This window comes from Oryzias latipes, chromosome 5 (genome assembly GCF_053564925.1).
Source record: "Oryzias latipes strain Hd-rR chromosome 5, Olatipes_Hd-rR_3.1".
Lineage (NCBI taxonomy): Eukaryota > Metazoa > Chordata > Actinopteri > Beloniformes > Adrianichthyidae > Oryzias > Oryzias latipes.
Genome location: NC_136241.1, coordinates 17,767,244 through 17,781,964, shown reverse-complemented (window position 1 = coordinate 17,781,964; position 14,721 = coordinate 17,767,244). Strand labels below are relative to the sequence as shown.

General features: G+C 39.1%; 1 protein-coding gene across 1 annotated transcript in view; it reads left to right on the top strand.

Moving 5' to 3' along the window:
• LOC101160644 (plexin-A2) overlaps positions 1-14,721 on the top strand; it is a 74,922-nt gene that overhangs the window by 22,187 nt on the left and 38,014 nt on the right. The window contains exons 4-5 of the mRNA XM_023954980.2: positions 3,489-3,623; positions 11,269-11,369. Of these exons, the coding sequence (XP_023810748.1) occupies positions 3,489-3,623; positions 11,269-11,369 (236 nt within the window). The remainder of the gene's footprint in view (positions 1-3,488; positions 3,624-11,268; positions 11,370-14,721) is intronic.

The window sequence follows — 14,721 nt, the reverse complement described above, 5'->3', positions numbered from 1 at the left end:
ATAAAAAAAAGTTTAGTTGTGGGATAAATGCATATATAAAATACCTATTTAAGGGATACAAGGGGATACAATATACTAGTCGTCAATGCTGGGAATAGCTGACAGTTAAAAAAACAACTGTGAAACATGATTTTTAATGGTGTGACTAGTGTTTTTAAGGTGTTATCTTTTTAAATAGAGCCATATTTCTGATTCAAAACACAAGCATCACCCTTCTCAGATAAAATAGACGATTCCTTTTAGCAAATGTATCCTCTCCATTCTTTACTCCTGGCTGCCAAAGCTGATCATTGGAGAGGCGCAGCTGCCTAAAAGCTGGAGCTATGATTGATCGATGAGGTTTTGGTGCTTCAGGGATTCAATCATGTAATCAGTCTGTATTGATTGACCATTCCCACAGAGAGAAATACTGAGGCTCTGCCACCATGTGTGGGGTGGACCTGGCAAACATTCAAAGTCTTCTGCAATCAAACATGATTTGGGTGTTAAGGACACGTGTTAGGATTCATGCAGGGACAATGCGGCATGATCATGCAGAAGACACCCTCACTTCCAGCATTTTCTACTACAGTTCCTCATGTTCATTAAGTTTTTTACATCTTACAATTAAGATGTTAGTTCAGCTTCACTATTTCACATGATACATAATCCATTTCCCTGGAATTTAAAGTAGGCCTCAATTTAAGCTTCCTGGTAGTTTGTTTCTTCTGTTGTATAGCTTGCAGTGTGTTGAGTTGACTCTTCTGAGTTTTATTTGTTTTAAAGGTGCTAATGATATTGATATAATGATAGTTTGGCTGCACGGTGGCACAGTGGTTAGTGCTCTAGCCTCACTGCAAGAAGGCCCCCAGTTCAAGTCCTGGCTGGGAGACCTGAAACAGAACACCAATGCAAACTCCATACCTTTCTGTGTGGAGTTTGCATGTTGTCCCTGTGCATGCGTGGCTTTTTTTCTGCTGACTCCGGCTTCCTCCCACTGTCCAAAAACATGCTTCATAGGTTAATAGGTGTGAATGTGAGTGTGCGATTTATGTCCCTGTGACAGACTGGCGACCTGTCCAGGTTGTCCCCTGCCTTCACCACCTACAAGTAGCTGGGATAGGCTCCGGCAGCCCGTGATCCCGAAAGTGATAAAATGGGTTTAGAAGATCAATAAATTATTTTTTTTGTCTATTAAAAATAATAATTATTGTTGGAAAATTTATAAAAACTCAAAACCTCTTCATGGTCTAATATGCAAGTATTAAAAATATGTCAGCTTTGTCTTCCACATCATTGAGATACATAATCTAATGCAAATTTATGTTTATCTCATTGGCACTTATAATTTGTAAAAAAAAAAAGGTAAGGAGTATTAAAATCTTTCAGAGCCTCTGATGCATTTCAATTAATGAGCCCAAAAGATTTTAGGGTAGCCGTGATCATCCTTTAAAACCTGATGTCAGAGCGGAATGATTGCCAAAGTCACAATGGCCAGTAAAATTACTTAACAAGTAGCTGCAGATCGATTTGTCCTTTCTTTTCCCTCCATCTCATCATTTTCCCTAATGATACCAGCTCGAAGTACACACTTGGGGAAGTACTGAACATGATTGTGCCACCTCTAAACATGCGATGAAACATAATCTGTGTCCACATTTAAATGTATATTTCAAATTGTTGGTGTGCTGCATTCATTCACATGTGGAGGAACAATTGAGAGGGGGGCAGCTTTAGCTGCTGTAATCTGGGAAGCACACGTTTGGGAAATTTGCTTTATTCCTGCATGAGATGACAATAAGAAGATAAACTTCAATTCCGACTTTGCAAAATCCAGCTTTGATGTTTTAGCCAAAACGATTGGAGTATTAATACTGGCAAAAACGGAATATTGATAGATGGAAGAAGCTTTCAAGCAACTAAAGCTGTATTGACACAGTATGTGGTTTTACTGCAAGTAGACAGAAAAAAATCATGAGCCATGCAGCAGCTTACAACCATATTTGGGTCTGTTTTTGATGTTGCATTAATGGTTAAGCTACCACTTTGAATGTGTGCTCTACTTATATTTAATGGTATGGAACCAAGATGAAAACCTTTAAGAATAATTTTGAAGGCAAAATAGGCTATAAATATGTCAATTTGTATCTTGACATGCAAGACTAACTAGAAGTATTGGGCATTAGGGGTGTGCCAAAATATCGATATGGTGATATATCGCGATATTTAGTCCCGTGATTGATTCTCAGTGCGTCTTCATCAAGTATCGACTTTTTATTTACGTTTGAAGACCCTGTAAAACTTTATATTTATCATCCTTTGGTAAGACTCGTTGCGAGATTGGCTGTCGCGAGCGGACGAAGAAGAATACACATTCAAAACAAAAATGGCGGATGGGAAAAACAAGGAGAACAGCAGAAAGAGTGGCATCCCTGCCCTTAGACCAATCCCTTCTCCTCAGAGCAGCGGTAGACGAGCGGCGTCTTGACGCTAAAAAGCCTGTGGTTCTCAAGAAAAACATGAAGATTAAAACATACATCTCATGCAGCTTTTCCCCAAACGTTTTGTTCACAAAGATGTTTACTTTTAGATACACTTTAATACTTTTATACTAATTTTTTCTAGAAGAATTTTATTTTCGTATACACCACATATGAGTACAAAGAAAAAATGACTGAAAGGAATTGTTCAAGCTTTTGTTTTTTTAAAGGGACAATTGTTGAAACTGGACATTATATATATTAAAGATTTATTTCTTTTGGGTGAAATTTAGTGTCTTAGAAAGCCAAAACCTTCCTGTTTTTTTTTCCATTTGACTATTTTATTTTTTAACCCCCCTACACACAAAAAGAAAAGAATATGTATGTGCACAGGAATCTTAGCACTTGTGTCACAGTGAGAAGGGCTCGGTTAAAGCCTGGGGTGGGTTCTTTCTTTGTGGCGTTTGCATGTTTTCCTTGTGCATGGATTTTTTTCTGGGGTCTTCGGCTTCCTCCCACGGTCCAAAAACATGCTTCATAGGCCAAATAGTGATTCGGAAATTGTCCAAGGTGTGACTGTGAGTATATTGTGTGTCTCTCTGTGGCCCTATGATGCACTGGAAACCTATCCAGGGTGTAACCCCGCCCTTGGTCTGACTGGCTGGGACAGTCTCCAGAATCCTGATCCTGAAAGGGATTCAACGGTTTCAGACAAAGAATTGATGGATGCCATAGTCTTCTTCCCATGATGTAATTTTTTCAAGATATATTTTCTTTTACTTTAATCATTTTAGCAAAGAAGCTTTATGTTTTGAACCTGGAGGAGGAGGAGGAGGTAGGAGGAGATAGTCAAACTACATGACTTTACCACTAAAAACTAAAATGCTGTTAATATTAGTGTTATAAAGTAATGTAAAGCACACACGGTATCTGCAAATGCACAATTATTATTCAAGCACAACCTCTTTTTTTTTTTTTGTCTCTTTACAATTAGATTCTGTTTGTCTCTATTTGCCTGTGCCTCTGCAGATTAGACTGGACAATGCTCTGGAAGGAGGGGTTCTATATGAGACAGTGATTGTGATGAAGGACACCGGCTCCATCCTCCGGGACATGGCCTTCTCTCTGGACAGGAGCTCTCTCTATGTCATGTCAAAAAATCAGGTAAGAAAACAAACCCATTTTGTTCTTCCTGTCAGGAAACCTGCGCTATGAGGTGATGAGGTGTATGCTGACGGCTTTTGGAAGTTTGCAGGTTTTTGCCTCTTTGGGAGATCTACAGACCCAGGTGTCCATGAGTCAGAAACTGAATGTGTAGCGTAAGATTGTTACATTAAGCATTTATAGAATTACCTTAACCAGCAATATGAGTAAAAATGAGCTGTGCTCAGATTTCCTCAACTCTAAAATTATAGGCAACTAAACCAGGAGATTTGGTGATGCTCCATCATGACAGGTTCTTTCTGATTCCCCTTAAGGTTCGGTGTAATGATCTGAACTTGATATAGATATTCAGATCAAGTTTTTACAAAAATCTTCTTGTTGGGATGTGACTAAAAAAGATCAACTGACTTGCTGAATATAATGAATTATTATTTTAAGAAGACAATACCAGCATTCATTGGACTCAGAATGTGAAAGAATGTGAAAACAGAGAGCATGAGACATTTTCACACATGAATCAACTGCAGAAAAATTTAGACCTTTAACTCACTGAAAATCTTTGGAATGTTCAGTAAAAGAATCTCCAACTCTCCCAACATCAGCAAACATCAGCACATTTATAACATAAATGCTGTTGTACTGAATAACAAAGTAAATAAATAATATATTTTAGAGATATTTCCTTGGATTGGATGAATCCAATTATCCATTAATGCCCTCAGCTTTTTTAGTAATAAAAATAGAATTACAATTGGGATTACTGTTTGTGCATCATTGGGAAATGAAGCAAATTTAAATAAATAACATTAAAGCCTTATAAATATGAAAAATAAAGGCTATTCTTCATTGAACCAGATTCTGATTGATCACCAAAACCCCATGCTGACTTTCCCCCACACTCAGAGTCCATGTCTGCAGAAAAGCTTGCTGAATATAAAGGCTGCATAGGAGGACAGACCGTTGCTCTAATTACTTACCCATGCGAAATGACTTACAGTTCATGCATCTTTTGTATGTGCTGCAGACACACATTCTGCTGAAAACCACTGGAGGCTTTTCTTTTTTTTTTTTTGTTTGACTGTAACTCCCCCTCGTCTGCTCCTCCCTCAGCCCAGCATCACAGAGGTGAGCGGTTGTTGTTACTGCTGGGCGATATTCTCTGCACTCATTGCAGATAAGGCTGAACAGCGGTAATCACTTTCAACTCCCATCAAGTGATTATTTTGGCACAGCGGCAGGCCACTGTGAAATGGGATTAGGTTTCTGTGTGGCCAAAAAAAGCCCCTATCACTGCTCTCAGCTGTCTTCTGTCTGCTGAAATGTATTGATCCAGAGTCACAGGACAATGAGGCAAAGGGCAGTGGGACAAAAATACTTAGGACACTTTTTAAATATATCTACCTTTGAGGTTAAACTTTGAGTGATAACATCAAGAAAGCCAAATAAGAAACAATATATTCTTTAGATGTTTATTTTAATGACCAAGGCTACTTCTTCTTGTGATCGACTAAATAGACACGGCATCACTTATTGATGAGCTCTGGTTGTTCAACGAGAGACATGCTTCCTGCTAGCCAGACATTCTCTTCACCGCTCGCTTTCAGATAATATTTAAGTTAAACCCAAACCCAGCTTGACCAAGCAGATTCTCTTCATATTAAAAGAGCTTTGGCTTTGCAGCTCCCACATGATTGAGCAGAAAAAAAGCTTTCCCCCTTTTTGTCTCCTTCCCCATCTTTGCTTAGCTTTCCCTTCAGACTTTCCTGCAGCTTTTGGACAGAATTCCCATGAGCAAAAGGGCTTCACTCACAAATTTCCCACATTGCCCGTGGATCGCAAAGATGATAGATTTTTAAGATTCTCCAGAGCTGCACAATACAGGAATGATGAGGAATGAGGAGTGAGGCACGGGCACATTTAGCTGATATCGGCAGACCCTGGTGGAATAACAATGAGCCCCTCTGTCTCCCGCCGGGTGAAACACTCAGGGTTAGCATGATGATATAAAGAGGGCAGATGAAAAAAGAGAGAATGAAGTGTATATTTCAGTGTGTGTTTTGGAAGCGAATATTGACATGAACAAAAAATTATGTTTTGTGCTTTTAATTTGATTATTAACCAGGAACAAAAATTCAAAGAAACACAGTTTTTACTGAATGTAATTCAGCAACTGAGGGCTTAGAACCCTGAAGGAAAAAGAAAACTGCTGAAAGGATTTTTATGGACCGTGTCTGCAAACTGCTTAAAGTCCCAGCCATTTACATCTTCATTTCACTCCTGTTTTAAGTCTTTTTCCCCTTTGGCTGTATGCAACCTTTTCTTTTTATGTGACATTACCCAACTCTTTATTTGCAAAGTCAAAATGTGCTTAACTGAATGACTGTTGTTCAGGAGGATTTTCACAGGTGTTAACTACTCAAAAGTCAATACTGTTATATACATCTTCACTGATAAGATTGCTAATGAATGGTTTAATAACCAATGTTTTGTAAACATTTCAGTTTTGACTTCATGGCTTTTCAAAGGGTTTTAGTTTTGTCAGTGAGAAAATAACATAGCACAGCACTTCAAACCGAGTCGGCCAGGTGAAAGCACCTGTGGTTCTGATGTAAGAGTCCGACCTCCTTCAGTTCTTACTTCATGTGTATCCGTCAATGTCACCTCTTTCTTGTATCAAGTCTTAGCCACAACTAAGGAAAATGGGCAAATCTGTTTGTGGCCCATAAGAAAATTTTAAACGTGTAGACAACCTGGTGAGCCTATGAGGTGAAAATGTTCATGCACATTTTTACAGGCATGCTACAAGCATCGGGTCATAGTGAACACTTCTACAGCATGTAAGGGGAAGTAAGGGGGAAGTAGGTGAAACGCGAATTGCATGTCACACAGATTTTTCTTCCCCTCCACTGCCCTGCGCACAATGCAGGAAGCCCATTACTGTGTCCTTACTGCACAGCCTGGTTATTGGAAATGAGGTAATTAGACAATCAGCATAGTTTGTGAGGGCATCTTACAGGCACCATGGCACACAGTCACTAAAGAGCTAGTGCATGCACGTTTATTTTTATGAGGTGGCCGCATGAACCTCAAGGCAACTGCGTCTGCCCTCCTCTTCAGATGCAGCCACTCCACTCTATGACGCCCAAACAACCCAAAAGGCCGTAGCTCCCAAAAAATATATTCACCTAGCAATTGAGACAGACTATTTCCACAAAAGTGAGTAGATATTGGCAGAAGAAGAAAAGTGTTCATCTATAAACTTTAAGACTTTAATCACCAATTTTTTATTGTTTTTTTAATCAAATCAAACTTTTGCAATTATATCTCTGACATTGGTCATATGTCATTGATAAAGTGGTCTACAAGTTTGTAAATTAGCATAAAATGTATACTCATAATAATTCTTTAGATTAATTATTTAAAAATAGACACAAAGATTACAGAAGAAGTAGAAAAACAGAAATCTGCAAAAAATGTGTTTTTAAGCCTTTTGATTGGAGAGGTTTTTAAACTGTTTATCTTTTATTTATGAATGCAGTTGGTTCCAAAACATTTGACCTGTCTTATTATAACGTGCACTCTAAAACACTTATTGCAGCTCCTGTTATCTAAGATCAAAACATAAAAGTTCTGATTTTTGTGAAAGTTGAAACTCATAAACATTTTAATGAAAGCATCTAGTTTAGGCCTGCACAATTACTCGCAAATGTATCGTTATCGCGATTTCAAGCTGTGCAATATCCATATCGCAAAGGTCCGCGAAAATCGAATTAAATGGTAAACCTTGAATGTGCTAAAACACTCTTATGGCAACTTGAACTATTTAATGAATTGAATAAATCCCTTTACACATTTGACCAATCAGATGGAGCCCTTAACATTGTTGACCAATCGGATGGAGCTTTTATGTTAGATGTTGCCCTCCTAATTAGACGAAGATCATTTGGAGAATAGTTTAAGGTATTTTGACCCTTATTTAAATTATATTTTGCAGTGAAATGAAAATGTTTTCGTTGTTTTTGCTATTTGTTCATTTATCTCAAGTTATATCGTCATCGCAATATTGATCACTAATATCGCATATCCCGAGTTTTCCTCATATCGTGCAGCCCTAATCTAGTAAGCTACTAAAGTGGTTGGTGAGTATAGGCGCTTGCACCTGCAGTGGCCACTAGCACGCAAAAATAAAAAACAGATTGACATGAAGTTTTTTTTTTTGTTTTTCTGGTATTTTAAAATGTGATTGTGTTTTCTTTTCACTGATTTTCCAACTACCAAACTATTTCGTCCACTTTGTTTTCTGCTGACACAGCCAATTCATCACACTACCTAGATTTGATTAATTTTGACTTTATTTTGACTAACAGATTGAATTAGAAACCATCTTATCATTTGTGTCATAAACTGAGCCTATTACATAAACTCTGCTTATCAGATCAGTTTAATAAATCAAAAACTGCTCTGAAAGATGGAAGAAAAATAAACGAAGAGAAAGGAATATGATAAAGTATGTAAGCGATGTTCACTCATGTACCCAGCAGCTATCTTTCTGGCCCCCTGTGACCAAACGTAAGGACCAGTCTTTTGATCTTTTCTTGATTTAGTCAAGTGAGCTTCTAATCAGGTCAGTTCCACTAAACAAACTGAATGTTATCTGCAGAGCAAGCTTCACATTTGATTCTTAACAAGGCACCAGGAAGCAGCTCTGCAGCTCTCCCCTTGCAAAGGTCACTCTGAGTAATGGTCACAGAACAATTAACTTAGTTTGGATGAGCTCCTGACCACAACAGTTCAAGGATTAGAGCCCTCAGCCCCTCCCATGCTGAAAAATAATTTTGCTAATGGAATGCTCTGAATGGGTTCTGAACTGCTGGGGGCTGGGGGGAGCAGGTTATTTGTAGGCAGCAGGAGATAATCCATTTTGCCAACACAAACCTGAGAGAGCACCCACTTATGCTATCACAAGTACCGGAGACACTTTAATCCATAATCCACTCTTCATTTGTGATTTGCTTACATCAGGAAATAGCTTGCATCATATGTCCAGACCTAGAATAATAACCTAGGAAAAAGATGGTCGGGCAAAGGCTGCTGCTCTAAATGTTTTTTTGTTCAGGGAGGGTGCAACAGCAGTCGCTCTCACTAATGGAAGGCGGAAGCCTTTTGCCAGAAATACATGCACTGACATAATGGCAGGGGTGTAGTTTGTGGTGCTATGGTAGTCATGTCTTCTGTCTGCTGAAATCAGCGCAAATATATAGTGTCCCGTAAATCATATTACTTTAATAAGAAAAAGAAATGTAAATAGAAATGCTTATGCAGGAGTGCACTTCAAAAGGGGCGCGTCTTAGGTGGAAACCTTAATATTGATGACTCAAATTTGTGCCAAAAACTAAAAGGTTAAGCAGAGAGAGGACACTTGGATGTTAGTGGAGTCCGTTGCACATAACACAGCTTAGAATGCTGTGAAACAACTTTACAATATCCAATCCGAACGAACTATTATACTGAATAATATTTCAATCATAATGTAACTTTTTTACACTTACATAAATATTGAGTTTTGGTCTTGTGATCTGATGAAATACATATGTTTTTCTTCCTCTGTAGCATAAAAAAGCATAATGTAATGCATTTGTCACTGTTTTAACATGTCAGTTTAAGTGTAAAATGTGATGAAATAGTACAGCTGAGCTTTACAACCCAATATGTATATGTATGAAACCGAAGACCACATCTTAGTCTTCAATCATATGACCCAATTGATTTAAAAACACTATCCTTTGGTTAGAGCTCAACAGACAGACAATACAATGGACTACCTCTATTACCAGTATATCAGAACCTTTGTCACATTCATGACTCTCACCTAATAAAACCAAGATTAAATTTACAGTAAAAATACATGTTTCATTTAAGTGTTGGATGATTATTTGTCCAATATTTGCTTGTTAAAGCCTCACATGGTTCTGGTATCTTGGAAACCTTTAAAAGTGGAACACTTACTGCAAGAACTAGGTCCCATTTTTTCACAATAACATTAGAAAGAGGAATTTTCATTTGCTTTTTTTGAAGCGACTCACCTGGATTTACCTCCGTTTGGCTTGGTTTCATCTATATTCATCTATCATCTTCATCTATATTGGCAGGTTCATTGTACTAAGCTGACAAATCACAAATAGCCACTGCTGTTTTCACCTTTTTTTTTTTTTAACAAGAGACAGAGCCTTGATCAGCTGTCCTCCTGTTGGTGTCTATAAATTGTCTCCACCCCGACTTGGCTTCGTTAAGGAAGTAATAAATGTCGAGGTCGCTGGGCGGCATGGCCCTTGGTCGAAGCGTCTTAAATTCAAGTGGAGCCAGATCCAGCTGTGCTGAGTATGCACTAATGGAAATGCACCACTATAGTAGGTTACTGACTTGTAACCTATTACATGGCAGCAGCACATCTGTGAGCCTTTTTACACTAATTAATGTTTCAGCTTGCTATGGGGATTCTAAATGGGGTAGCTGTGGCACAGAGGTAGAGCTGTCGACCTCTGATCAGAAGAGTGCAGGTTCAGTTCCCACCTTGCACACAAATGTGTCGAAGTGTCCCTGACCAAGACCCTCATTGGTGCTGGGGGTTACAGGTTAGCGCCAGTGTTAGCCAGCGGAGCCATCATCTGTGTGTGAATGCATGATGAGTGAATAGGATTGTCCCAGTAAAGTGACATGCTATATAAGCATATGCCATTTATGAATTGGTCAACTGAGGTCATATAGGTTAATTTGCAATGCTGGATCATACCTTTGTCTTTTCATGAGCAACTCGTGAAATTTTAATTCCATTCAGGCAAGAAAGGAAGCCTACTTTTTTCGTGTGATTAGTGAACAGTTTGCAACAAGTGCATTTCTCAGGTTTAAATGTCAGTGCTCATTGTGGTGTTGTGCATGTTCTCCCAAATCCATCCATCCATCCATCCATCCTCTGAACCTGCAGTATCCTTTTTGGGGTCACAGGCTTGCTGGAGCTTGTCCTACAGGGTCTGTTGGGAAAAGGTCAACGTTTTCAGTCTGTCACATTCACATTCACATCTAGGGGCAATTTAGAGACACCAAAGAAGGATGTTTTTGGACTGTGGGGAGAAGCCAGAGATCCTGGATAAAACCCATGCCTGCAAACCCCATGCTGTGCCACCATGCAGCCCTTTCACAATTATCATTTGTTTAATTTGGGTTTATCTTTTATAGGCGGTGGAAAAATGTTTTAGGGGATTTGTAGGTAGAATAATACATATTTGCTTGTAGAATCCCTTAACCTTTGTGCTATCCTAGGCACTTTAACGTTGGGAGTTGGGTCATCTAGACCCACTAGACAGTGCACTGAACCTTTTTTCTTCAATGATTTGTGATCTTCACTGGTGTCCATGGATTACATGAAATCTTTCCACCTTTATCCACCTTTGTCATGGTAGGGAGAACACGTCAATGTAAGGGTGGGGTCATCTAAGATAGCACAAGGGTTACACCAAAACACACTGAGTTGTTAAAATGATTTTAAAAATGTGCTTTCCTTTTAGTAAAAACCTTGCTGAAGTTTCTATATTTGTGCTTTTTAGGTTTCAAATGTAGCTTATTTCCTTTTATCACTCTTCTGATTCAGGTGGTCCAGGTCCCAGTGGAGTCCTGTGAGCAGTATGGTACGTGTGCTGAGTGCCTCAGCTCTGGTGATCCCCACTGTGGCTGGTGTGTTCTGCACAACATGTGAGTTTGCTCCCATTACCTTCTCCCCTCACATGCATTAAGGATTAAAATGTGGTCATTTAAAAAACTGCTCTGCTATAAGTGAGGATCAGGATCAGAGTGTAGATAATTTGTTTAGTTTAAAAAAAAAACACTGGTCTCCTGATCTTCTGATTGTCATTGGGGCAAATTCAAAAGTGGTTGCTAAATAGTGATGTCCCTTTTAAACAAAACCATTTAAAACAACAGAAGCTGCATGGATTCTATGTGTTATTATCTACTGAGTGAAAAGACAACTGGTGTTAATGGAGAAGGGAGGGATTAGTCTGGTAGTCACAGCGGGTGCACAGCTGCATTTGTGTATACCCATGGAGAGTTTTGGACCTGATGGACGAAGCTTATCTCCCCCATCTTAATTATCTGACCCCAGGTTAGCTTGCATAACACTTCGATATGGAGCAAAGGGGATTCAGAAGATTAAAAGCCTGTTTCTGAACCCGCCGCAGTGTTTGAAGCTGCCCTCAGCCTGGGATTTAACCCCGTCTCATCATTTCACGTCTGCATTTGAGCCAGCAGTATTTTGATGGTGATCTGCATTATTTAAATTGCAGCTTTTCATTTTATGCAAAAAGCAGTGACGTGTAAAAAGAAATAAATCATTTTCTAATGCATTTCAACCAGAATCACCAGCTTGTTTGTTTTTTCTTTGGGCTTGCTTTGTTATTTTTTATCATTTTTTTTAATTTATTGACCACTGTTAGGATAGGAATCACCTAAAGAATATTGTCCCATTGCACTTTCAAATTAAGTTCCACTTGTATGTCCTTTCTAATGCAGTTTAGGGGCTTTTTTGTAAAGAAGAACAATTTCTGATTAACCTCCACAGCGTGTTGACTGCTTTTAAGTTGTCACTTTCTTGCCCGTTGTGAAACAAAATGAAATCTAAACTCCTGCAGGGTGGCTTTGGGGTTTTAAGAACATGTACAAAAGCTTAAGGGGGATGGGGGTGGTTAATGAGAAAACAATCTTAATAAAAGGACAAAATAAAAGGCAATGACAGACAATCAGAAATGAAAGGCATCTCATGCCTGAAAGCACTTTGGTTGATGAGTGGTCAGAGGGTGAGCGTCTGTACTCTGGCGACTGTGGTCTGCCTTGTAGAAGCAGCAGCAGCTGCTGCCATGTTTCTACACCAACGGTTTACATGGAGCTGTTATTACAGCAGAAGCTTCAATGCTCTTTAAGATTTCTCAGGATGCACTTCCCCCTCACTAACATCAGGGCGTATATGAAAACATTGCTTGACTTTATCACTTGGATTCCACATTCAAAAAAGACACTCTTTTTCTTCTTTTGAAGATACATTGATGACTTTCTTATGTCTTATATTAAACATTGATATTTACTTGTCTTCAGATTAATATTGGACAAATTACAACAAAAAGTATCCTGGCAACTTCTTTTCATGTCCAACACAAAACAAATTGCTTAAGATGTTAAACTTATTTTGTTTTCTAACAGAAACTATATATTATATTGGCAGTCATACACTGGATCAGCTCTTTAATCTTAAAAGGAATTCCAAAGATATTGAGAGTGTGTTCATCTGATGCCCATGTTCCCAATCTGGTTTTGTAGACACAAAGAGAAGAAATTGAACTGCATCTTGTCATTGCTATCTACTGAGGAATGTTCTGGGAGTATGAAATAAAAAAAACTAATTGTTGGGGATTTTCGTGCAAACAGAACAGGAGCTTGGTTTATATTGCTGTTAGTGAGCCAGATTTCCCTTTGTCCCAGATTCGGTCTGTTGCTATTACAAAGTTCCTTGTCAAAGATCATCACAAAGAGTTTGGTGTTGGAGACTCTCAATCTCAACTGTTCTTAGATGACGTAGTCCGTTTGGCTTCTTGAAGTCATGACCTTCAGGTCTCTGTGGATTTGTTTGGTCCTAAGTGTGACATCCAAAATGGCAGCCATTTGTAATTATTACGGCCATACATTTGTGTCTATTTATCCCAGTCTCAACAATATAGACAGTTCATGCACAAAATGCAGACCTTATATATATGTACAGTACATACCAAAAGTTTGGACACACCTTCTCATTCAAAGAATTTTTATTTTATTTTCATGACTATGAAAATTGTAGTTTCACACTGAAGGCATCAAAACTGTGAATTAACACATGTTGAATTTTATACATAAAAAAAAGTGTGAAACATCTCAAAATATGTCATATTCTAGGTTCTTCAAAGTAGCCACCTTTTGCTTTGATCACTGCTTTGCACACTCTTGGCATTCTCTTGATGAGCTTCAAGAGGTAGTCACCTGAAATGGTCTTCCAACATTCTTGAAGGAGTTCCCAAAGATGCTTAGCACTTGTTGGCCCTTTCGCCTTCACTCTGCAGTCCAGCTCACCCCAAACCATCTCGATTGGATTCAGGTCCGGTGACTGTGGAGGCCAGGTCATCTGGCGCAGCACCCCATCACTCCTTCTTGGTCAAATACCCCTCACACAGCCTGGAGGTATGTTTGGGGGTCATTGTTCTGTTGAAAAATAAATGGTCGTCCAACTAAACGCAAACTGGATGGAATAGCATGCCGCTGTAAGATGCTGTGGTAGCCATGCTGGTTCGGTATGCCTTCAATTTTGAATAAATCCCCAACAGTGTCACCAGCAAAGCACCATCACACCTCCTCCTCCATTCTTTACGGTGGGAACTAGGCATGTAGAGTCCATCCGTTCACCTTTACTGCGTCGCACAAAGACACAGTGGTTGCCTTGTGTTCTTTAGCCCAAACAAGTCTCTTCTGCTTGTTGCCTTTCTTTAGCAGTGGTTTCCTAGCAGATATTCTACCATGAAGGCCTGATTCACACAGTCTTCTTCTAATAGTTGTTGTAGAGATGTTTCTGCTGCTAGAACTCAGTGTGCCATTGACCTGCTCTCTCATCTGAACTGCTGGTGACGTGTGATTTCTGAGGCTGGTGACTCGGATGAACTTATCCTCCACAGCAGAGGTGACTCTTGGTCTTCCTTTCCTGGGGCGGTCCGCATGTGAGCCACTTTCTTTGTAGCGCTTGATGGTTGTTGTGACTGCACTTGGGGACACTTTCAAATTTTTCCCAATTTTTCGCACTGACTAACCTTCATTTCTTAAAGTAATGATGGTCACTCGTTTTTCTGTACTTAGCTGCTTTTTTCTTGCCATAATACATCTAACAGTCTATTCAGTTGGACTATAAGCTGTGTATCCACCTGACTTCTGCACAACACAACTGATGGTCCCAACCCCATTTATAAGGCAAGAAATCACACTTATTAAACCTGACAGGGCACACCCGTGAAGTGAAAAACATTTCAGGTGACTA